Consider the following 22,624-nt stretch of genomic DNA (forward strand, 5'->3'; position numbering starts at 1 on the left):
ATTTCTTACACATTTTCAAAACTTTATGAAGTATTACAAACAAAACAATAAATTAAGTGGTTACATTCCTCTCTGCGCCCTCCGGTCATGATAATTAAAAAGTAAACAACAGTATAAATGACATAGTGATAGGCTATATGATTTCAGATAAATGTACATTTTATGGCCAAATTCTGAACAATTTCATTCTCCAAATGGAATTTGTTTTATTGTACAGAGCAAAATCTTAACGTAAGAAAAAAGAAAAAGTGAAATAATCCATCTTTCATATCCACATTTCTCCCTCCTGTGCAGTAAATAAAATAGCATTCCACTACATAGCAAAACTGAATTATAATCATGCATAGTCTAAACACACGAGAGATCAAGACACGGAATATTTGACCCAAGGCAAAAAATATCAACAGCCAAATCATCGGCCGCCATATTTAAACCAGCGTCACGAAAAGAAAAACAGGTTTAATAAATAAAGTGTGAGCTACAATGCAGACTTAGTTCATGAATCCAATTCAAAGTGATTGGGGATTCTCCTCGGTGTTTTGAAAAAGACAAACGGATACGATCACAAGCCGTTACAGTATCGATCCCAGTTTGATTTCGGGGGGGACTTGATCGTGGTTTCGTCTGGGGAGATTGTGTAACGGCTCGGCTTCTCCTCGAGGTTTTGGTGACTATGGAGTGGCTCGGAGCAAAACCACATGTAACAGCGACCCACGCGTACACTGGACGGGTAGTTATTATCAAGAGAAGCTGAATTCATTCAGTCAACAACAGTCATAGCAAAATGCTCGTTCTACAATTAAACTGTTTTAGAAAAGAGCAAAACGTTTGTGGATTTCTTTCCAGGGTTTTTTAATTTACCGGTCTAAATTAGTTTATTGATTGCTGGAAGGGTCCGAAAAGTTGTTCGATAGCCAATATTCAAGTTTTATAAAACTTTATTATGTGGCTGGTATTGGCCTGTTAAAACCATAAAGGATATCTGGTTGTATTCTTGCATATTGTCGAGTGTAAGTAAAATAAGAGACAAATTTGAAATGTTTGAGAAAGATCCTTCATTTGAATGATAAAAGTTGAAAGTTTAGTTGTTTTTTTTTCATTGACGAGAAATATAATTTTGGGGGACTTTTTAAGCTATTTTACTTGCGAGACAAAAGAAAATGCCTTCTCCCCTCATTCAAAACCCAAACTTAAATACATTTCAACAGAGATTTGGGGAAATGAGAACAAAAACCAGAATATTTCATTCATCAGAAGAACGAGATACTTCGTCTAAGAAGACTAACGTCAGAGAATTCAACTGGAGAGGACAGACCTTTGCAAAGATATGAAGATAATTTAGTTTTTTGTTTTAAATGAACCCTGATCTGATAAGCAGTTAATGATGGTTTACGGTTGGTTAGTGAACCAGCTGAACTCCCTGATTGAAGATTGTTTAAATGTTTGATTGTTCTGTGACCTGACGTGATGCTTGGATGGAAAGTTTTAAGCTTGAGAAAAGTCTCGATTCCTTCACTGACACACGTGTCTGAGAACAATAGAATCTAAAAAAAAAACAAACATAAGAAAAACCCCTAAGTTGTAGTGAAACTGAAAATACATTATATTACAAGGAGTCTTGAGCTGAACTCGAGTTTTTCAGTCAGTTTAGTCTTTTGTCTCCACTTGATTGATGAAATGGTTTTAATGACTCGCGGCGGATCCTCTCACCGAGTCCTGCTCGATTGTTTTCTAATGCTTCATGGAGGAGGGCGTCACATTCCACCTCAATATTTTAAGTCTTAAAGAAAAAGCAGAAGCCAGATCACTTAAAAATAATCATTACGTTACAGGGTTATGGAATGATTTGACTTTTTTTGTCTCTGTGGAATGAATTTCTTTCACCGCCTGCAGCTCGGTGGATCATGTGAGTGAATTATGGTGGACTTTTCTTTATTTTAATGCAGTGTAAAGCTGGTGTCAGTGTGTTTATGAGGCACTAAGACACATGAGGTCTGACCCTCCAGGCAGTGCAATGGATAAGTAACCAAGCCCGGTTCACCATACTCAAAAAAACTAAACAAACTCAATTAAAAAAAATAAAGACTAACGATGGAAACGTTTCTGGTCCACAAACTATTGATGAACATGCAACGATTTGTTCTTCTCCTGATTTCTGCCTCGAGGGAATGGATCCGGCTGTCCGGTGACTTGGCTGCTTTCTTAACATTGCTTACAGGTTTAAAGGATTTTAAGGCATTCATCAACATCATGGTGATTGTCTTTGGTCATGGACGAACCTCCACAGCTTCTGATGCAGGTATTTCCAAACTAGGCTCTATTTTCTATTTACACTGCGAGTTAAAAGTCTGAGGAAAAGGGGGGAGGGGGGCAAAAAAAGACTGTCACTTGAGTGAGTGCTGGTTACGGCTGCTGGAGTTTCGGCTTCCTTTTGAGTCGATGCTGGTTCCCCGAGTGTTTGCGTGGTGTGGCGAGTGTTCAAGGAGAAAAGAGGAAATCCTCCGTCACCTTCAGACGTCATGGCTCGCTTCTCCTTTGGGCTGCAATTCTGAGGACTGGCAACCTGCTTTACATCAACTAGAGAAGGATTATTATACTTCTGTGGATATTGGAAAAAAAATTAAATAAAATAAAAAATGCTGATGGGTGTGAATTCAAGGAGCCAAACAGACGTCACCCAGTCGTGGGCATCAAACTTCATTCAGAGGCCGGTCAGCAGTCAGAGCAGCAGAGGGCGCCTGATAAGAGCAACGCGGTCGTCTTAATTCCCCTGAGTTGCCGGGACTTGAGCTTTGTGTTAAACGTGGCTTTGGAGAACCTGGGGCCGGGGGCTCCTCAGAAGTTCTGCTGCCGTCGCTTCTTGGCGTCCATGGCGTCCAGGATGGGCTGCCTCTTGGCGGTGTAGCGCTGCCGGAGCTCCTCGATCTCCCGCTCCATCATGGGATCTAAGGCAGTCAGACGCAGCTGCAGCTCCTCGAAGTCCAGATTCTTCAACTGGAAACACAAACGCAGAGTTAGTCACTTCAGAGTGTCTGCCGGAGGAAAATACTCAGAGCCACTTCTGTTTTTCCATTTTTAACCGCAGTCGGGTCAAAGTGCAATCATTTCCACAGTGAGCAAGCAGCAGTCAGACACTCACAAAGTCAAAGTCTCCGTCCTGCGGCACCTTCCAGTTGTCGGGGAAGACATTTTTGGACTGGATGTGGTAGCCGGGCTGCTCCGGCGGGTGGTTGTGGTTGTAGTTCTCCTGCTGCTGGGCTGCTTTGTTGGAGTCCTGCTTGTCGAAGTAATCCATGAAAGACGGACGCATGGGCTGCTGGGAGGTGGCATGTCCTGGGGAGGAGGAGAAGCTCCGTTTATTCAGGACAAACCATCTGTGCTTCATGTTGTTCTATGATATTAAACAACAATCTCCTGATTTTTTTAACAACAATGTCTTGTAGCTCGGAAAACTTGCTCACTTCTCATTGATCCCTGGTCTTCCTCCTCCTCTTCATCGTCACTATTGATGACCATTGTTCCCAGATCGGACTCGAGCATCGTGCTGCCGTGCTCGATCATGGTCTGAGCCCCGTCGCTCATGGTGCTGGTGGCCCGCATGGTCCCGGCGCCCTCCGAGCCCGACTTCACCATCGTGTGGGAGTCCACCTCCGTCTCCTCCTCCTAGATGCAACATGACAGTTAAAGCGTACATCATAATTTCACCGTTCGTTAACCCCCCCCTGTTATTGATGGAGTGTGCTCACTGAGTTGTCATCCTCCTCCTCGAGCTCTCGCTGCTGCTCCTGCTGCCGCTTGGCTTTCATCTCCATGGCTTCAGTAATCAGGTCTCTCAGGATTGTAACGGGTTTGGCCTGGCTGATGAAGGGGTGCTGCATTTCCACAAGGGTAAAAACAATCCCTTATGAGTATTTTTTATTGGCGTGACACGTTTCTATATGAACATTTACATCCACTGCTGTATGTTGCATTTCAAGTTGGATATTTGAGACTCAGATCGTCTTCCTTCATCTACCCACCTGCAGCAGCTGAGTGGCGGTCGCTCTCTGCTCCGGATTCTTCACCAAACACTTCTTAACAAAGTCTGTGAACTCGTCCGACCAAAGCTCCGGCTTTCTGAACGTCGGAGGAGGGTTTGTGGGGATCATAAAAATCGCCTGTCGAAGGACAAAAATCAACAACAAAAATGACGAGACGCGGAGGATTTGTGTTGTCCACGATATTACTCAATAAAAGAGATCATTTCGTCAAAAAATAACCTAGTTCCACTCACTCTCATTGGATGGATATCAGCATACGGAGGTTTCCCCTCGGCCATCTCTATAGATGTGATGCCCAGGGACCAGATGTCAGCGACACAGTTGTAACCGATCTCCTGAATGACCTCTGGGGCCATCCAGAATGGCGTTCCGATCACAGTGTTTCTCTTCGCCATTGTGTCCTGCAGAGGCAAAACAAATGCTGATATAATCATTGAGAACTGGGTTTAAAATCCATTTGACTCAAAAATAATGGATTTCCTCATTTAACATCACTTTATCCCTTTAAATCACCTCAAGTTAAATGCTGCTTAAATCTTGCGTTATAATTTTACCGTCAATTGTCCTGCAACTCCAAAGTCTGCCAGCTTGGCGTGACCCTCTGTGTTCAGGAGGATATTTCCGGCCTTGATATCGCGATGGATCTTCCTCATGAAGTGAAGGTATTCGAGGCCTTTCAGTGTTGACTTGAGGATGGTGGCAATCTCATCTTCTGTCAGCTGAGGGAAGACAAAAAAACAAAACAAAAAAAGAAAGCAACACACAGATTAGTGCTGCTGCCAAGTCGAGTCGAAGGTTTGTTTGTCATGGCAGCTTTTCCTTTTAGAGCACAGTGTTTGTAGCTGTGTCTGCATTTCATTATTTTCTGTGCAATATTGTTTACCTAAAGAGTACATGTAGTTCTAAAAAGCAATGACACGCATCAGCTGTTCCTTCCATAGCCAATTAAAATCTGTTGCATGTAAACGCGTGTGTAACTATGAGGAACACGTACTGTTTTGTTTCGCAGTCTGATGATGTCTGAGACTGAGCCGGCTCCACAGTACTCCATGACAATCCACAGGTCTGTGTTCTTGAAGTAGCTTCCGTAGTATTTGACCACATAAGGACTGAGAGCAAACACAATTGAAAAGTGAAGTTTCATATCAAACAGAAACAGCAGAAGCGAGAAATAAGACCACAAACTCGTGTTGCACAGAGTAAGAAAGTGATAAAATTAATTCTGGCAGCAGATATGAAGGCTTAAATTAAAGGGCGGAGTAATCTCACCTGTCACACTGCTGCATGATGGATATCTCTTTGATGATCTCCTGCAGATCGGACTCCACGGGGACCTGTTTGATGGCCACCACCTGGCCGGACTCCTTATGAATGGCTTTGAACACGCTGCCATAGGAGCTACAAACACACACAAATAATATAATAAACTATATTCAAGAGGTGCACAATAATCAGCTGGGAAAGGAAGTTCTTACCCTTCGCCAAGTTTCTCAAGTACATCAAATACTTCCTCTGGCTGTTTGGTCAAACTGTCCTCGCTCAGCTTTTTCAGTTTACTGTAAGAGATGAACAGAACAAATACGTTGTTGTCTCAGCGCAACAGCGTAACTAAAGGCAAGCAGCGAAAACAGCCCAAGACATTGTACCACAAGAGCTTGTGCTGTCAAGGTTCTCACACACAGTACTTCACACTTAGTTACATTCACATATAAACCCCCAGCTTGAAAGAATGTCTGAAAAAAAAAAAAAAAAAGAAATTCGGAGAAGGATTTCTGGATTCTGACCTGGAAAACTGCTGGTTGCTGTTGTGTGTGTTTATCTTTTAATTGTGATGTGGGATTTCAAACAATCTTGACAAAAGTGACATATTTTGTGTAAGTCAGCTAAAAATGTAGACGGATTATGTTCAGTTGGGTCATTTATCTACACAAATGTTGGTAAATTATGACAAATGAGTGTGGCTGCTGGTTAGTCCCCGGTTTCTAAAGTAAATGGGTCAATCTGGGTGTCATATTTAACATTAATATTGTCATATAAACGAGGATATCTTCTGACTAATACAATTATGTAGCATAAGTGTTATCCCTCGACATAATTTTGAGAGTCAAGTGATTTGCCTACTTAACTACTTTATAAACATGGGTACAGTTTACTCATCAGTAATGTTAAGACATGCGTCACGTGGGAAAGCAACAATAATTTATCCTTAGGTTTAATAATTACTGCCATATAGACATTTAAGGTAAAAATCGTGATAGTTCATTATAATCACGTCATCAGAATTAACCTATATCCAATCAAAGCACTTTTTCATTTACGTGGCAGGTAGGATAGTAGGTATTGACAACTTTTTCTACTGAAGACTCATTAATATAAACTCCCAGAACGTTTCCACGGCTCATCACGGAAATGTTTGTGACATTATATCCTGTGTTGACACTCGCCGATCTCTCAGGGACGTACAAGACATTTACAGTTCACTGACTTGAATCATTCATTCATGTTAAAATTCAAATAGAAACGTAAATCATATAAGTTAATAAACAAGACTCAAAACAAGATTATCTCTGCACCAATACATTTCAGAAACTTGTTAACGGTTAAACACGGGACCTGTGGCTACAAGGTGATAATTTTAACCTTAAACTGAGAAGAAAAGTCTCAGAAAGTGTCGAAGAAGCTAACTGAGTTAGCTTAGCATCGGCTACGATAGCTCATTAGCTCGCTCGTTAGGAGCTCACGGGCAGGTTTTAAAGCAGTCAAACGGGAACAAACCTTTTAGGCGCTGACGTCTCCATGGTGTGCCGCTTAAAAAATAAAGACACAGCAAATGACTGATGAGTTGTAACGGTCTGAGAGAGTCACGATGTGAACATTGTCGACTCGTTGTTGTCAAAAACTAGTGGAGGGCCAGCTGAGAGCTCGTTGGTTCATGATGGACCAGTCCAGTCCAGTCCAGGCCAAAGCGCCTCCACTGCGCCTCCTGCTGGACGGAGGGCGAACACAAAACACAAAACCGAAAACCAGATGAGGAAGTGACACAATTAGGTGGTATTCAACAATTCCAAGCAAAAAAACCCAACGATTTAAAAAAACAAAAACAAAAACAAAAAAAAATTTTTTTTTGAAGGTTTATAAATCAGTGAATGTGCCGATTGGGTCGATTAAAATACTTATTTAGGACAAATATAATCCAAGAGTAGAGAAGAGAGAGTAGAGAATCCATCAGTCTAGTCATCTACTGTACCTGGTTTCACAAAATCAGGATCGCAGGAAGACACTCTGGACATGTTGCCTGTCAATCACAGTGGTTCAAATAATCACACACAGCCAATTCAGAGTCAAAGGTTAAGCCAACAAACATGTATTTGAATTGAGGGAAGAATCAAGAAGAAGATCCACACAAGCACAAAGAGAGCAATCAACCTCCACACTGAAATATCTGGTATGGATGTGGACATTCGTTTTCAGGAGGGACAGTGTTAACCACTGAACCAAGATGTTGCTTTAAGAGCAGAATGTTTCCTTCAAATAGGAGAATTTAGCTTTAAACTTTTTAATTTAAGTCTTGCAGGTCTACGAAAATCTTCACCCGTTCTCTGTGGCTGGTCTGTTTTTAGTTTCAAAATATTTTTTTCAATCTAACTTGTATTAAAAGACATTGCTACAGAAAGTGAAATGTTTTATAGACCAAATGATGGTGGGACTGAATACTTTAGTCTTGCATGTAACAATAAAAATGTTAAAAACAGACAACCTACTTTATACCTACTTTTAAACTAATTGTTTTATTGCTAAAATATGACTGTTTCTTCTGACAATTCACAAAAACACGGAACACCAGTCATCCATAGATGTTCACGTGGCCAAAAAGGAAGTCAATGGGTCTACAAATTATTGTGGTAAACATTTTTATCCAAACTGAAAGGTGGATACGTCATACAACACAACCAAATGTCTATTCATACATCAGCAACTTTGGGCAATGCCATATTAGGCCGTATTAACAGACAGTCCAATATTTGATTTTTCCATCCGTGTAGCCCAAACAACAGATAACTGATATAGAGTAAAGTGTTTTCAGGCAATTTACAGCATCACAAGTCCATCTGATGTATTGTGACTCTAACTATTTGCTATTGGTGGCAGTATATAATTATCAGTCATAAAGAATGCACTTGCGACTGCAACATTGTTTTTTTGTTGTTTTGTTGTTGTTTTTTTACTACCTACATTGTATTGGATTGTACCAGAAAAGCTAAATGACTGGCGTAAGGAATTGCGGATTACAAACTGTAGAAGACAGCAATACCCCATTGCAGCGACTAGACTCCCTAAACCAAGAAGAAGAAGCAGAATGCACTTGCAATTAGAGCGTCGAAGAAGAAATGGACCAACCACGATCCGTGTCGCTTTAGCGCTTCTGCGCATGTTCGAACAAGACGTCGTGCGTTAGCTGTAAACAGCTAACAGTGGCGACAAAAACGGTGAGCTATCTCCTGTTTATGTGACCTATTAATGAAATTTAGTCTATAAATAATGTATTTTTTGTTTGTAGACCAATTTAGCTTGTTTGTTACTCCCTGTCTGGGCGTAAAGAGAAGTTTCTTGTTAACGTGGGCAGCACCATGCTGTTCATGTTAGCCTGCTGGAGCCGCAGATCTTTGATGTTTCTTGTCTTTATAGGATAAAAATGGACGCACCGAAGGACGTACAGCCGCCAAAGCAGCAGCCTATGATATACATATGTGGAGGTATTTTCCTACTCTCATTGGTGTTCATACAGCAGCTCAAAAAGCAACTACTATCACTGTTGTGGCACTTTCTTCTGAGTTTGGTACCTCACTTTATTAATGTTCATAAAGGGGTGAAAATAATGACCACAAGCTTTGCTTTAATGCAACTACATAAAAAGACTCCAATAAACCTAACAGTCCTGCGTTTGTAGTACATATGTATATTATGTTGAATCGTATAATCTACTGTAGATGAGTCAGAATCGCTTCCTTTATCCATCAGATGTTATTTTCACCACTGCCATTGAGACATTTTAACATTTAATCACTTCTGTTTTTTGTAGGTTTTGAAGTCTTTAAATTAATATTAAATGTGTGTTGTATTTATCTTGTCTTATCGATAGAAAATACCTGATACTATAGAAAAACCAAAACCTTCAAAGTTATGTTTCATTCCTAAAAACAGTCCAGAGAGATTTAGATTATTTGAGTGATTTTTTTTAAAGTAGTGATTGACTATATTCTCATTTGTATGTCATACATGCAGCACTGTGCCGATGTTAACACATTGTAATTTTTATTCTCCTTTGCAGAATGTCACACTGAAAATGAAATCAAGGCCCGTGATCCCATCAGATGCAGAGAGTGCGGCTACAGGATCATGTACAAGAAGAGGACAAAGAGATGTATCATTTTTTCTACAGCTGTCTGTGGGAGGGAGGGAGGGAGGGGTGGCATGTCTTTAAATAATTTCCTGGCTTGAAGTTGTGTTGCAATGAGCATTATTTTTTGCATTACTATATACAGCAACTTCACTTACACAAAGTACGTAAACGAATAGTCATCGATTTACCTTATAATGATCACACGAGGGACTTCATAGTTAAGAATATCCTTAAGTTATTTGTTTTTAGTTTAAATGACGTGTTTATGTACAATCATATCTTTGCATTTCCTTGACTCTTTGATTCCAGTGGTGGTTTTTGATGCCCGATGAAGACGAGGAGAGAAGCAGTTTTGACTGTTGTTGTTGTTGACTGTTTTTGTAGTGTATGACGATGTAAATAAATAGACCTTGTGGCTTGGTTTCACAATTCTGACTTCTTTTATCGCCAATATGACAATTTTATGAGGAAAACTCTGTTTGAAGTGGTCTTGGTTGTACTCACCTTAATATTTTGTTTGAAGGTCCTATATAAGATAAGATAATATCAGACTTTATTAATCCCACATGGTGAAATTTGATGTTTTCCAAAGAGCAATGAAAGTTAATTCACACCTGCAAATATATATTTGATTGTTTGCAATAAACAAGTGAATTACATTCAAAGCAGCACAATTAACTAATTCTTACCACTGAATCTACACTTTGTTTATTGATAACACCTGATCTTTAAAGGAAATGCCCATGTAAAATATAAAGCATCCCTTTGAAATAAAATACCAATAGGTGTGATATTTCACGAATGAAATCAGCAACATTTGTGTTTTCATGCCAAGACAAGTAAAATCGTGTTTTGTGTCATTTGTTGGATGGAGCTGGGCAGTGCAGGTATTCTCAATACAAAATATAATTTAGTAGTAAAAAAACACGTATCAAAACTATTTCAAATTGATTATTAAAAATCAACATATACTCTAGATCTAGATGGGATTGGTTCCTAAACCCCGTGCCCTTGAGCAGGGTAAAGCCATATAGAAAATGGATGAATGGAAGATATTTAATCCATCCAACCAACCAACCAACCATTTTCTCCCGCTAATCCGTTTCCGGGTCACGGGGGTGGCAGTCTGAGCCATAGACATATACACATATATATATATGTGTATATGTCTATGGTCTGAGCACTGTCACCCAGATCACATTGCACCAATTAAGAACCTTTCCTGCGGGTGGTGAGCCCACGGGAAGGAAGGTATTTAAAGTAATGTAAATATGTTTTTGAGAGAGATTCAAAAGAAGACACAGATTGTACTTACCTGATCTGCCAAATATATCAAATTAAATAAGTATCTAGTATTTGTATTATTCACAATGGTCAAAATCAGCAAAAAATACTGTGAACTGAATAATACTGTAAACAAATGACTCAATGGGAGAATCTGCTTTTTTTTTTATCCTTTTCTTTTCATTACTATTTCAAAATTTCCCTTTCTCAATATTTTATTTTCTAAATCCTAACACATTCATCTCATTAGTAAAATGTATATCTAACTGAGATGCAACATTTTCTTTCTTACTTGAAAAGCAAAACAAGATAAAGAGCTCTTTGTACTGGTGAGTTTTTAAATGACTCTGGAAATAGTTAAATATTCCAGAAACAAAATATTCTTGAAACGGTTTGCTTTTTTTGACTAATGTAATTTTCTTGTAATTAATTGATCAATATTTTACAAAAATGATTCATTTCCTAAGGGAATTTAATGAGCTTCGATAAATCTATAGGTATTTACGATATAAAGAGTGTCGATGTGTTGTACTAATTGTATATATTAATAATGCACATTAAAGATGCTGGCGTGTATTTTTGCCTCGTTGTTTTGTATGTTTTCCTGTGACGTTTTGTTGTGTGTTGAGGAGGGGAGAGGCTGTCGTCGTTTCCTTTGTGTTTGCTGTGTCGTGCAGGACTGAGGACTTGTTCTCTGGATCTCGGGGCGCCGGGATCCGCCTGCAGCGCCCCCCTTTCCACCGCACTGACATCAGCCCTGACGCCGCTCCTATCCGGAGGTGTGTCCTCCTGCAGATTTCCCCGCTCAGCCGGCCACAGATGCGGCTGCAGCTCAGAGGAGAGGCGACGGGAGGCAGAGCCGCAGCACACTGCGGAGGGAGAGGGCAGCCATGGGGAACGCGCAGGACAAACCGCCGGGCAGCGGAGGAGGAGGCGCGGCGAGGACCGGCGCCGGGAAGCCCCGGACCCCCGGAGCTCCGGAGAGGGAGCGAGGGCCGGTGAACGGCACTCCGGGAGAAAACAGAACTGCGGCCGGCGGCGAGAGGGAGCCGCAGGGAAGACCCGCAGTGGACACAAGTTACCTGGACGCCCCCGCCGGGGCCCTGCCTCCTCACCTGGGCCGCCTGAAGAACCAGGGGAACCACCTCTTCAAACAGGGACAGTTCGCAGAGGCTGTGGAGAAATACAGCCAGGCCATAGACGGATGTGCTGAAGCAGGTCAGACGCTTGTAAAACCGATTAATTAGTAATATCCATCTAGTGAAGGAGCGTTCCATCATCATCAGTTCACCAGAGGAGTTTCTTTGTTTCTCTTGTCAAAGCTCAAACTTCGTACCTTTATTGCTGCTTGTAACAGATATTCAAATCAGATTACCAGAATAAAACATCTTTATTCAAAGTCATTATTCAAACAAACAAATAGGCCTTAGAATTTTCGAAGTAGAGGGTTTGTGTATATTGTACTTGGATATGAGTTTAATGACTTAAAAGTACAACTACCCCAAAATACAGTAATGCGTTTGTAATTTATTAATGTAACTGGTGCTAACCTTTAGGATTTAATCAGATGTTTTCTTGTTCAAGATGCCTGTAAACACGTGTTTAAATGGTTTTATATGAAGTGAAATCAATTCTGTGTAAAGACAAGAGTTTAGTCTTTAGTCTTACCAGTCAGCCTCTGACAGCAGCGTATAGATGGCAGAGGCGGCTAGAAAACCTCTTGTATCATATGTTCATCAGTCCTCATGCAGGTATCACATACAAGTCGAATCGGAGTGTCATTTGGCTTCATTATCCACAGGATCCTGTGTCAATTATCTGTTGTTTTCTTTTTGAAAGTTTCATATATATATATATATATGTGTGTATAAGGAGGAAGCTGGTATCTGAGACATAAGAGTGATTTGTGAATGCAGAGGACTGTTGGCACCAGACAGCAGCAGCAGTGCAGACGGAGGCCATGTGCTGGTGGTGCATGGGCCTTTTAGCAGAGACTGGATGTCATGCTGCACCTTGAGGAGAGCGCAGCCAACTTTTACCCTCGTAGCTGGCGAGGGTTCGATTTCCTTTCTGCAGCATTGTAGCGAGTGTTAACATGATTAGAAAGAGCAGAAGATGCTTTGAGAAAAGCATTGACTACTTTAATTAAATCTGCTTTCACTCTGTTTATTTAATTTTTTTTTTTTTTTGGAGCACTTCAGCTCATAATGTTCAAACTCATCATATTGTTAGAGGCGGAGCATTTAAATAATCTGATGGTTAAATGAGCTGCTCTCAGATCTGCTTTTGAGATCAGTGTCGATGGTTGGAGTCCTTTCAGAGCCTGACGAGTGTTGGTTTGTCCTTCCCTGCAGGCATTGACAGCCCAGAAGACCTGTGCATTCTGTACTCCAACAGAGCTGCCTGTTACCTGAAGGACGGGAACAGCTCGGACTGCATACAGGACTGCACCAAGTATGTGGACAGTATCTGCTTTATGAGACCTTTTTGTGGTTTTGACATCGGTTTAGATTAAACTTTATTGATCATTCCGGACGGCTTCCCTCGGGGGAAATTAAGAATTCCAGCGGCACGTCATGTCAAAATGGACAGAAACAGCACAACCTCACACATTTCATCGAGTAACGAGTAAAGATCACCAACAGGAAATCAAAAATAATTGCAAACCAAAGTGAAAACGGAGATCTGAAGTAAAAGAAGCACTTGCTTATTGATCGCACCAGTAAACATACACAGCGCGAGTGTTTACGTTGTGTCTTCTGTCCTTCTGTTGCCTCCCTACTTTATTTTGTTAAATAAATGACTGTGTCCCTCCCATCAAAAGCAAGCAATCACTTTACCCTCGGCCCCTCAAGTCAAATCAACTGGCAATTCTCATTTGGGAATGAAAATAAACGCTTAAAATAATACTCATTTGTAGGACATTTCTATTGGCTAATTGTGTTTTAGTTTATATTTATATTGAATTTGGGACAGTGGGTTTGTAAAGTGACCCAGATGGACTTCATCTCTTTATCTCGCAGGTTTTATTCTGCTACAGTAACTTTAACAGGCATTACATGGTGAATGGGGGGTCGGATTGGAAGACGTCTCTGTGGTCAATGTCATCATTGTTCTTTTAGGTTTGAAGCTGGGAAGCACAATATGATGCAACGACTGATTGAAACGATGACTTTTAAAAGGAACTGATTGAAATTTAAATACGCACATATTCGGGCTCAAATGTTTATGTGTAAAATTTCACAGAAATGTAAAGATGCTTTATTTATAGTATCTAAGTACTTGTATTTAGTTTTTTTCCTCCTTTGCCCACAGGGGGAACCGAGAGCCAAACTTTAGTATGTTAATAAGACGAACGTAAACAGAGATGAGAAGGGAACAGACTCGTGATGATTCTTGGCATGTTTTACTCTTTCAGGAACCTCCGAAGCATTTTCTTCTGCTTCTTGTTGATGCTGTTGAATTTGACACATAGAATTCCTACGTGTTCATTTCATGTGTTCAGTTTTAATGAGTATATGACCGAGCTTCATGACTGCTCATGATGTACATTTATCCAGCATATCAAGCCGTAGATGATCAGAGTTACACCGGCGATACAGAGCAGAGGGGCAGGCGGTTTGATCCTCCGTCTGCGCGTCTCTCTGATCCTCTTAGAGCTTTGGAGCTGCAGCCCTTCTCTCTGAAGCCGCTGCTGCGCAGAGCCATGGCCTATGAGTCACTGGAGCGCTACAGGAAGGCCTACGCGGATTATAAGACTGTCCTGCAGATCGACACCGGGGTGCAGGCCGCTCACGACAGCATTCACAGGTCAGCTCAGCACAAAAAGGGGGGGGGGGAACATGTACACTGAACACTGTGTGGGGACTTTCAGTCAGAGTTTGGAGATAGTGGCCTCTGATGATTCCATAGTTTTCTTGAAGCGTACCACACGTCTTGGCCAACTACTTGCTTTTCACAATATCTTATTGGAAATGGCTACCGACACTACGTTTACTTAAAAAAAACCTGTGTTCAAATAAAATAATTCTTAGTTATCAACTATACTTATTGTTTTTGAAATATTTTCTTATAATTACTGTAAAGTTAGCGTTAAAAAAGATCTGAAAAGCATCACCCCGCACAGGTTTTGCATTTTTGTATTCTAGAACTTAATACACTGGGTATTTTACTGTAACCTGTGTGGTGCTGAGTAACAGTAACATTCTGAAAGAAACTTCACATTAACATTGATGTTTCTTTTTCTTTGGTCTTCTTAAGAAGTTTTCACATCCATCTATACTTTAATCTTTTTTTTTTCTACTATGTGCACAGAAGTCATGCTCAGTGTGGATTTATGGTTCATGTATGTTTGTTTTTTATAGAATCTTCTTAAGCTTAAGCACTTTTATTTTATTGGCTACTGTTTTTGAACTATATGTTCACGTGCAAAGCTTCCATATTAACAGACCACCTATTAAAGGCTTGTAGAGACACTCTCTCTACGTTTTATTGTTATTAGAAGTAGTTGCCTTTATATATTCCTTGTAAATTTTTCACATGTAGAAACATATGTAGCCATTCCTCTAATCATTTAGTCATTAGTTGAATTTAAAGTCTTTAATAAGCTCTTGTTTTGTTGTAAACTGTGGTCTCTCTCTTTTCCTGTGAAGCAGCTCAGCTCTGTCTTCCTCTGAGAGTTTAGTCTGCATGCATAAAGATCAGAGGCCAGAAATCCTGCAGCGTTTACGGCATCACCGCTGCAAATGTAACCCTCCTGTCTTGTCTCGCTGCCCTCATCTCCTGCCAGGATCACCAAGATGCTGATTGAGCAGGACGGGCCTGCGTGGAGAGAGAATCTTCCAGAGATCCCGGCCGTCCCTCTGTCTGTGCAGCAGCAGCACAGAGCGAAGCCGGTCAGCGTGGAGCAGGCCCAGGCTCGGGCCGCTCGCGCCACGCAGGACGAAGGTGAGCCACGTCAGCTGCTTGTAGCCCATTCAAATTTATTCTCCACATTAATTCCACATTAAGGACTGGGCTGGGATAACACTGATCATGTGATTCACAGGAGACACACTCTGGAAAAACTGTTTGTAAAAGACTTAGTGTAAAAAAAAAAAAGAAATGTTGCAGAATGAATTGCAGCATAATAGAATTCACTCCACTTTGAACGACGGGGATCATGAAGCAGCGGCAGAAGTCACTCAGTGAGCATCAGAGTGGAACTGCTGCGAGCTGGTGAAGGCTCTCCTGCTGAGTGTGTGCGTGTGTGTATGTGTGTGTGTGTGTGTGTGTGTGCACCATTAATAATGCAGAGGGAAGGCGATCCACACAGAGCATAGTGCTGCTGTAATGGAACAATCCAGGTCAGATTTCCTCTCGGCTCCAAGTGCTCACACAGACCAGAAGACTCCACCGTGAATGCAAATATATTTAAAAGCCTGCGCTGAGTACACGCCCATAACAAGCAGCATCTACACCGACGCGTAAAATCACACTTTGGTCACATCACAAATTCTACCCCAGGGACTTTACTTGTGCAGATGTATACGTGGACTCGTATGCAGACGTACATAAACAGTTAATGAGTGCAGCGCGCACACCAAATAGTGAATCTCAGAATAGCTTCTGTTGCTGGGGAAACTGATGAAACCGGTTCAACCTGTCAGGGTGTAGCATCACGGCTGTATTGGTGCAACAAGTGTTTTAACGCTTTTATTAAACGCTGCTGCACGCGAAAACACGCTTTTTAACGGTGTCATCAAACCAGGTGTTAATGTTGACTACAAATGTATAAAATGCACAGTGAAATGGCCCAACAGGCCACCGCAGCCCGAACCGAACAAAGCCAAAGCTGCAGAAGAGCGACAGTGGGAATAACGCAGGAATAAAGCTCGTTTGATCCGTGTCTCTTTGTTTGATCTCGGTGAGGGAGTCTTTTATCTATCTGGCCATCTTCTATAAAGCTTTATCCAGTTCAGGGTTACAGGGCACAGGAGCAGATCCCTGCTATCAAAGGGTAAAGAGTTCAGGGAAAAAGTACTGATGGGTCTGTGACCAACTTTCATTAATATTATATAACGACACAGATAGTTTCATAATATTTAGTGCAAAGATACAAGATTACTCTTTGAAAAAAGATTCAACTTAATAAATATATCTTTGCAATGTCTGATTAAGTTGAACCGTTTTGAGAAAAAATTTGAATGTTGTGCATTTTTTAACAATACCTCCTGCTGTGAAATACAGTAACATGTCAAAGTAAAATTCACCCTTGCAGTAGGATTTGAATCTAATGCTACTTGGACAGCGAGGTTGTTGGTTTTCACTGCATGAGTGATGTGTTGCGTCCTCTGCTCTTGGATAGAAATCCCGTTTTTATATTTACTTTTTAAAATTCATGCCTAGTATTTATGTGGATTTTGGTCCACTGGTCGTATGTTTCACAAACCTGCCTGCCACTTCCTGTTTGGACCTGTTATATGTGGAGTTTGCATGTTCTTCCCCCCGCTACGGTGCTGTGGTTTCCCTCTTTTTTTGGACAAAAGAAGAAAATAGATAACATGACGAGGCATTTTCATTTATACTTGACAATGTATTTTAGTGTATGGGAGTAACGAATAAGGGTTTAAAAAAAAAAAAAAAAGCTATCAGGTCTTCAGTACATTACTCCGTACAGATGGACTCCATCAATGTGCGTGTTTCACGGCTCATTAGTCGTCATCCTGACTTCCTCAGCACATCAGTAGACCGCTGTAGTCTCATTCCTTCAGCGCTCTGCCGACAGCCTGATGCGTTTTTTTATTGATGAGTCACCAAACAGTCGGCTGAAGTCGTCGAGCTGAAAAAGCTCTAAAGACAAACTCATTCAGTACCGTCTCTGTCTGAGTCATGGATCTATAACTTGTGCGGGAAAATAAATAACCTCTTCGAGGAACAACGCATCGTCGTATGGATTCGTTTGGACGGACCCATCAACAATGACCCGAGGTGTTTATCTGTTCCAGCGTGATTATTTGACTGAACTTTCTTTTTCTTGTTTCTGACAGCCAGAAGAATAGAGGCTCGCTTTACGTTACTAAAGCAGGAGGGAAACAGTTTAGTGAAGCAAGGCTTGTTCCAGGAGGCTCTGAAGAAGTACAGTGAATGTCTGGACCTAAAGCACGACGAATGTGCCGTCTACACCAACAGGTACCAGCCGAACACCACAGGACCGTCTGAGCCTCAATTAAAAGAAGTGGATTATTTGTGAGATGCAGCCCGACACATTACATTGTAATAAACAAGACACATTTATATAAACACCAGAAAATACTGTATTATATTTCAATTATCTGTTCCAGATTTATTTCACATTCCATAACATCCCAAGACCAAAGTGCAAACAGTTTTTACTAGATCATAAGCCAGAGATATAAAATGTTCCTTTCAAAGTCAAAAAGAAAAAACTCATTTAAAATTAAAAGTTTCTCTTACGGTATTTTTTGATTGTACTTTTCTTTCAAGCCATTTTTGAAGATCAGATTTCAAGCTTTCTTAAGCTGGAGACATTTTTCAATGAGGCACAAAGACTGATTTTGCCTCAAATTATGTGAGAACTGTCAAACATTGCTTAAATTCTTCAAATCCTGCAGAGCTTCAAGAAACGACCCAAAGCCTGAAGCCTGTGAATTATTATCTGCTTTAAACTTTTTTATTGGTTTGTTCTTACGCTTTTATTTTAGAATCTTCACATGCAGTATCATGAGATTTTTTTTTTTACAAATAAAGTGCTTTACAAATTTTATTGTTGTAAGCACCAGCTCTACGTACTTAAAGGCGTGTAGAAAGTTCTATTCTTTTCTACATGATCAATCTGTGGATGAAATGCAGCGGTGTCTTCAAAAGGAGATCCTCTTTTCTGTGTTATTGTCGATTTCATTGCTGAAAAGAGACAGTCGCGCCAGTTTTTAAATTGTCAGGAGTTTAAAAAGTCCAAATGTTCATGATGAAATCTTGTCCCTCTCATTGGATTAAAATCCTGCTTTTAACCGGTGTTAAAAATAATCGTATAATTTTATGTTAAATATGAAAAACGGAACAAAAAATCCCAGTTATACGTGTATGAAAAATCAAACTACCATCCACAGAGATTAGAACAGAGTTCAAGTGTAACGTAAAGACAGTTTCTTTCCTTCTGGGATTTTATAATTGTGAAAACAGCAGAGGGCACCATATGATCATCTGGTATCATGTAGACTGCCTGTGTCATGCTACATGTAATGGTTTTGATCATTAAAGTAAAAACTGCTGCACAACAGTCAAATTAAAGTTATTCCCAACTTTTCTTTCATGACTTTGTGTTAATTTGAGATCCAGATCTAATATCGGCGGATGATTTGTTCTATTTCAGTGACCAAATCTGCTAATTCAAAGTATTTGTCATATGTTAAAACACAGCACATTGTTGTTTAACGCTGTGGTTCGACACACAGATTATAACTCAGTGAAATAAAGGATCAATGAGTCTGTAGTCGACTCAGTAGAGGAACATTTGTACCTGAACACTCTGACCTCGGCCTCTCTCTGCTCACTGGAGGACAGAAAGAGAGGAAGAGCACTTCAACAAGGGAAGCAAATCATCTTTCTCAAAGGATCTCACATTCACAGGTGCAAACCGACAGTCTGTAGAAGTCAGTATTAGGTGGAGCAAAATGATTGGATTCTTGGACATATTTGATTTATACCAACAGTTTATAGACAGAAGGCTGAGCAGATGGCGGCAAATGATCTGCTGTGGGGATTACCTGGATTGAGCAGCTGACAGAGAAGAAGGAAAACAGTCCACTAACAGTCTGAATTGGTTTTATTTCCCTCCAGAGCTATTTGTCTCCTGAAACTAAATCGGTTTGAAGAGGCCAAACAGGACTGTGACTCTGCGCTGCAGCTCGAGCCCGACAACAAGAAGGCCTTCTACCGACGAGCCCTGGCCTTCAAAGGTCTACAGGTACACAAACGCGCTGCTCTTTTTACTTTACAACGGTAAACGTTTCATGCTTCTAATCTTTGCACTTGCACTTTTAAAATCTGTCCGTGATCCCAGGACTACCTGTCGGCCAGCAGCGACCTGCAGGAAGTCCTCCAGCTGGACCCCAAAGTCCGAGAGGCCGAGCAGGAGCTGGAGGAGGTGACGGGCCTCCTGAGACAGAGTCTGCTGGACGACGGCGCACACACGGCGAGGGTGAGCGGGTGAATCATGATGGGCCGTTTTCAAACAGTCTTTCAGTCATAAAGGATGCAAATATTTGAATCATGTCTTCCAGGTGTGACGTCTCCAAAGGCACACGTGGAGAAGACATGTGGACACCATGCTGTACTGTTACTGATCTTTAAAGCCACCAGCCGCTGGAAGCTGAACAAAACGAGCTGAACAAAACGAGCGCACCTCCGACGATCGGCTTCGCAGCTCCGCGGCGTGCGCAGACTCGCGCCCGGACGCCCGAGCACACGGGCTCACGTAACATGGAGCTTTACTCTGGAGGAAAAAAAAAAAGAAAAAAAAAAAAAGGTCAGCGTGAAGGTACTGATGACCCGCTTTGCACTAGGAATCATTCACATCATTATGTAACGTACTGTAAATACTGTTTCACTCCACGAGCTGCTGGGGTCTTTTTTTTTGTCCGAGGGAAAGGGAAGCGTGTGAATCGTGTGCCTTAACGAGATTTCTACCACAGCAAGGATGAAACACGCCAACGTTAGAGGTGTTTTTGTTTTTTTTCTTCTCTTTTTCTTTATTTATTTAAAATATGTTTGCTCCTAACTTCAGACAAGTCACAGAAACTGATTTGAGTTTGTGTTGAAGGACGTATGAGACACAGTTCTTGCATTATGCAGATCCACGATGGCAGTGCGAGGCTGACGTACCTGTGTACACAGCTGCCGAGCAATAAAGAAAAGGCTCTTCCATAAACCGGCACCACTGTTCGAAAAGCTTTAGCGCAGGTTTACAGTGTTGTCCAATCCCGGTTGTTCGTGGCGACAGTTTTACACGCGTTACATGGCGGCCCGCTTCATCCATTAGCACCGAGTCGTCACACGGAGACAAACACGACTTTTATCGTTGCTTTCTTCAGAACGTCAACCTACTTGGTGTGATAAATCATAAAAGCAGAGTTGGGTTATCTCCCTCGGGGAACAGCTCTGTGTTTATAATATTATTCATTCATGTCGGAGCAGGTTAACACTGGGTTGGACAACACTGCGTTAAGTCCAGTTGGTCGGTGTCGTCTTCCTTTAGCTCCGGGTGTTTCCAGTCCTGCTCACAGTTGGATTTTGGCCCAATTTCTTTCTTCTCAAAAGAATAAATAACCGTATGTTTGCAACTATAATGCAAAAGAACCAATTTAAAGCCATTAAATATTCAATAAAACTTACAAAACCATCAAACATCATAAAGTCTCATTTTGAGCAGAGCTTCATTAAACGTCGGCAGCTCCAACCCTTTTTTTCTATTTCTAAAATCTTCCTGGACCTTTTTCCATGTAGCATCATCAGTCATCTCTCAATTCAAACGTCTTTCAGTTTTATTCAAATAGCGCCATAATGTATCGTATTTTCCAGACTATACGTAAGGTTTTTTTGTTTTTTTTATCGTTTCACTGTTGTTTGAATTTATATTGTGACACGGCTATCAAGATATATTGGGACCACTAGATGGCACTGTATGACAACAGAACGCTGCTACAGTAAGGAAACCTCCATTACTATTGTAGGGGCAAGGAAAATGCCGTCAAAAAGAAACGGCTACCCAGAAAAGCTTTAATTAAAAAAATTATAAAATATGTATCAGGAAATAGGAGCAGAGCAGCAGAAACAGTTTAAAGTTTCTGGGAAATGTTTTTTTTTAAATCATTTAGACGGATACAACATATAGTCTGGGAACTACGGTAGTCACCTGAGGCCTCACATTATTAGATACTAATATTAAATACAGAGAAAGTGAAAGAAAGATGATACTTTTTTTTTTAAGTTTGCAGGTTTATATTGTCAGTTGTTAAGACCGGTGACGCAGACAGTTAATGTGGGGAAGTACACAAGCCTAGAAATGTGAAATTACATTGCTTTAAATGGAGAAGCACATAAACTCTGCACGTGATCAACTGATACATGCACTTGAGACACATTTAATAGAACATAAACATTTCAAACCATTTTAAAAATCATTATTTTCTGATATCTAAACTTCCCACTTGTTGTAAGCTGTATTAAGTTCTACAGAGGATGATTCAGAGTTACAGTGAAATTTATTCAAAAATACAAAGAAGAATTAAAAATGTTTCCCACAATTACATCATTACCTGTAATTGTTGTTTTCAACTTAGAAAATTAATGCTCACTTTTGTGCTCGAGTGCGTCTCAAAACCTTCATTCATTTTTCAACTTTCATTAAAGTAAAGAAATTAACTTGTACTTAAAGAATGTATTTTTGTCACATCAGTGTAATTACTCTCAGAAGTTGTCTCAGAAAACAACATCGAATATAAACTCTGGTTCATCAAATTCACATGGTTTAAATAATTATTTTCTAAAAGTTACATTTCTTCCAGTTTTAGTCTTTTACTGGAACTAGAATAAAAATGTAAAAAAACAACCTTCAAATGAGGGTGAATGGGTTAAAAGTGTTTGTGTCTAATTGGCTCAACCTGCAAAACCTGAAAACTAAACCGCAACTTTTACAAGAGTTATCCCGACTCCTGACCCACATTTCTTTTAAAGCCCTGATCTGCGTGCAGGAAAGGCGTTTTCACTCCATTAAAGCTCTTTTCGTGTCTGTGTGCGTGTGCGTATGCGGCTCCTCCACCTGTTTGGGTTTCCACACTTGTTTCCCAGAGGAATAAACAAGACATTTTCACGACTTGTAATTTTGTGACCACACCTACGT

General features: G+C 40.7%; 3 protein-coding genes across 3 annotated transcripts; 2 read left to right on the plus strand and 1 right to left on the minus strand.

The window, feature by feature from the left end:
- Positions 1-1,101: 1,101 nt before the first annotated feature.
- stk3 (serine/threonine kinase 3) lies at positions 1,102-7,002 on the minus strand. Its single transcript, XM_080484446.1, has 11 exons — positions 6,816-7,002; positions 5,516-5,596; positions 5,310-5,438; positions 5,035-5,149; positions 4,595-4,759; positions 4,274-4,441; positions 4,020-4,157; positions 3,747-3,872; positions 3,462-3,663; positions 3,140-3,333; positions 1,102-2,994 (listed from the first exon to the last, which is right to left on the minus strand). The coding sequence occupies exons 1-11, from the start codon at positions 6,836-6,838 to the stop codon at positions 2,836-2,838; spliced, it is 1,500 nt and encodes a 499-aa protein (XP_080340572.1). The 5' UTR covers positions 6,839-7,002; the 3' UTR covers positions 1,102-2,835.
- A 1,428-nt stretch (positions 7,003-8,430) lies between these two features.
- polr2k (RNA polymerase II, I and III subunit K) lies at positions 8,431-9,870 on the plus strand. The gene is made up of 4 exons (XM_080485053.1): positions 8,431-8,527; positions 8,727-8,794; positions 9,370-9,462; positions 9,751-9,870. Exons 2-4 carry the CDS (start codon positions 8,734-8,736, stop codon positions 9,771-9,773), a joined length of 177 nt encoding a protein of 58 aa, XP_080341179.1. The 5' UTR covers positions 8,431-8,527; positions 8,727-8,733; the 3' UTR covers positions 9,774-9,870.
- A 1,503-nt stretch (positions 9,871-11,373) lies between these two features.
- spag1a (sperm associated antigen 1a) lies at positions 11,374-21,992 on the plus strand. Its single transcript, XM_080485519.1, has 8 exons — positions 11,374-11,943; positions 13,080-13,179; positions 14,383-14,535; positions 15,515-15,672; positions 17,754-17,895; positions 19,564-19,690; positions 19,787-19,924; positions 20,007-21,992. Exons 1-8 carry the CDS (start codon positions 11,616-11,618, stop codon positions 20,010-20,012), a joined length of 1,152 nt encoding a protein of 383 aa, XP_080341645.1. The 5' UTR covers positions 11,374-11,615; the 3' UTR covers positions 20,013-21,992.
- Positions 21,993-22,624: the final 632 nt, after the last annotated feature.

This window comes from Lipophrys pholis (assembly GCF_963383615.2).
Source record: "Lipophrys pholis genome assembly, chromosome: 17".
Taxonomy (NCBI): domain Eukaryota; kingdom Metazoa; phylum Chordata; class Actinopteri; order Blenniiformes; family Blenniidae; genus Lipophrys; species Lipophrys pholis.

What these genes read in the sequence shown, in the direction of transcription:
- stk3 (XM_080484446.1), bottom strand. Translation starts at nt 6,838, where the DNA reads ATGGAGACGTCAGCGCCTAAAAG. An exon ending in ATCATGCAGCAGTGTGACAG is followed by an intron (nt 5,150 to 5,309) that starts GTGAGATTACTC and finishes GTTTGCTCTCAG; the next exon opens with TCCTTATGTGGTCAAATACT. An exon ending in CCGCCACTCAGCTGCTGCAG is followed by an intron (nt 3,873 to 4,019) that starts GTGGGTAGATGA and finishes GTGGAAATGCAG; the next exon opens with CACCCCTTCATCAGCCAGGC.
- polr2k (XM_080485053.1), top strand. Translation starts at nt 8,734, where the DNA reads ATGGACGCACCGAAGGACGTACAGCCGCCAAAGCAGCAGCCTATGATA. An exon ending in TATGATATACATATGTGGAG is followed by an intron (nt 8,795 to 9,369) that starts GTATTTTCCTAC and finishes TCTCCTTTGCAG; the next exon opens with AATGTCACACTGAAAATGAA. An exon ending in CAAGAAGAGGACAAAGAGAT is followed by an intron (nt 9,463 to 9,750) that starts GTATCATTTTTT and finishes CTTTGATTCCAG; the next exon opens with TGGTGGTTTTTGATGCCCGA.
- spag1a (XM_080485519.1), top strand. Translation starts at nt 11,616, where the DNA reads ATGGGGAACGCGCAGGACAAACCGCCGGGCAGCGGAGGAGGAGGCGCG. An exon ending in TGCATACAGGACTGCACCAA is followed by an intron (nt 13,180 to 14,382) that starts GTATGTGGACAG and finishes TGATCCTCTTAG; the next exon opens with AGCTTTGGAGCTGCAGCCCT. An exon ending in TCGCGCCACGCAGGACGAAG is followed by an intron (nt 15,673 to 17,753) that starts GTGAGCCACGTC and finishes TGTTTCTGACAG; the next exon opens with CCAGAAGAATAGAGGCTCGC.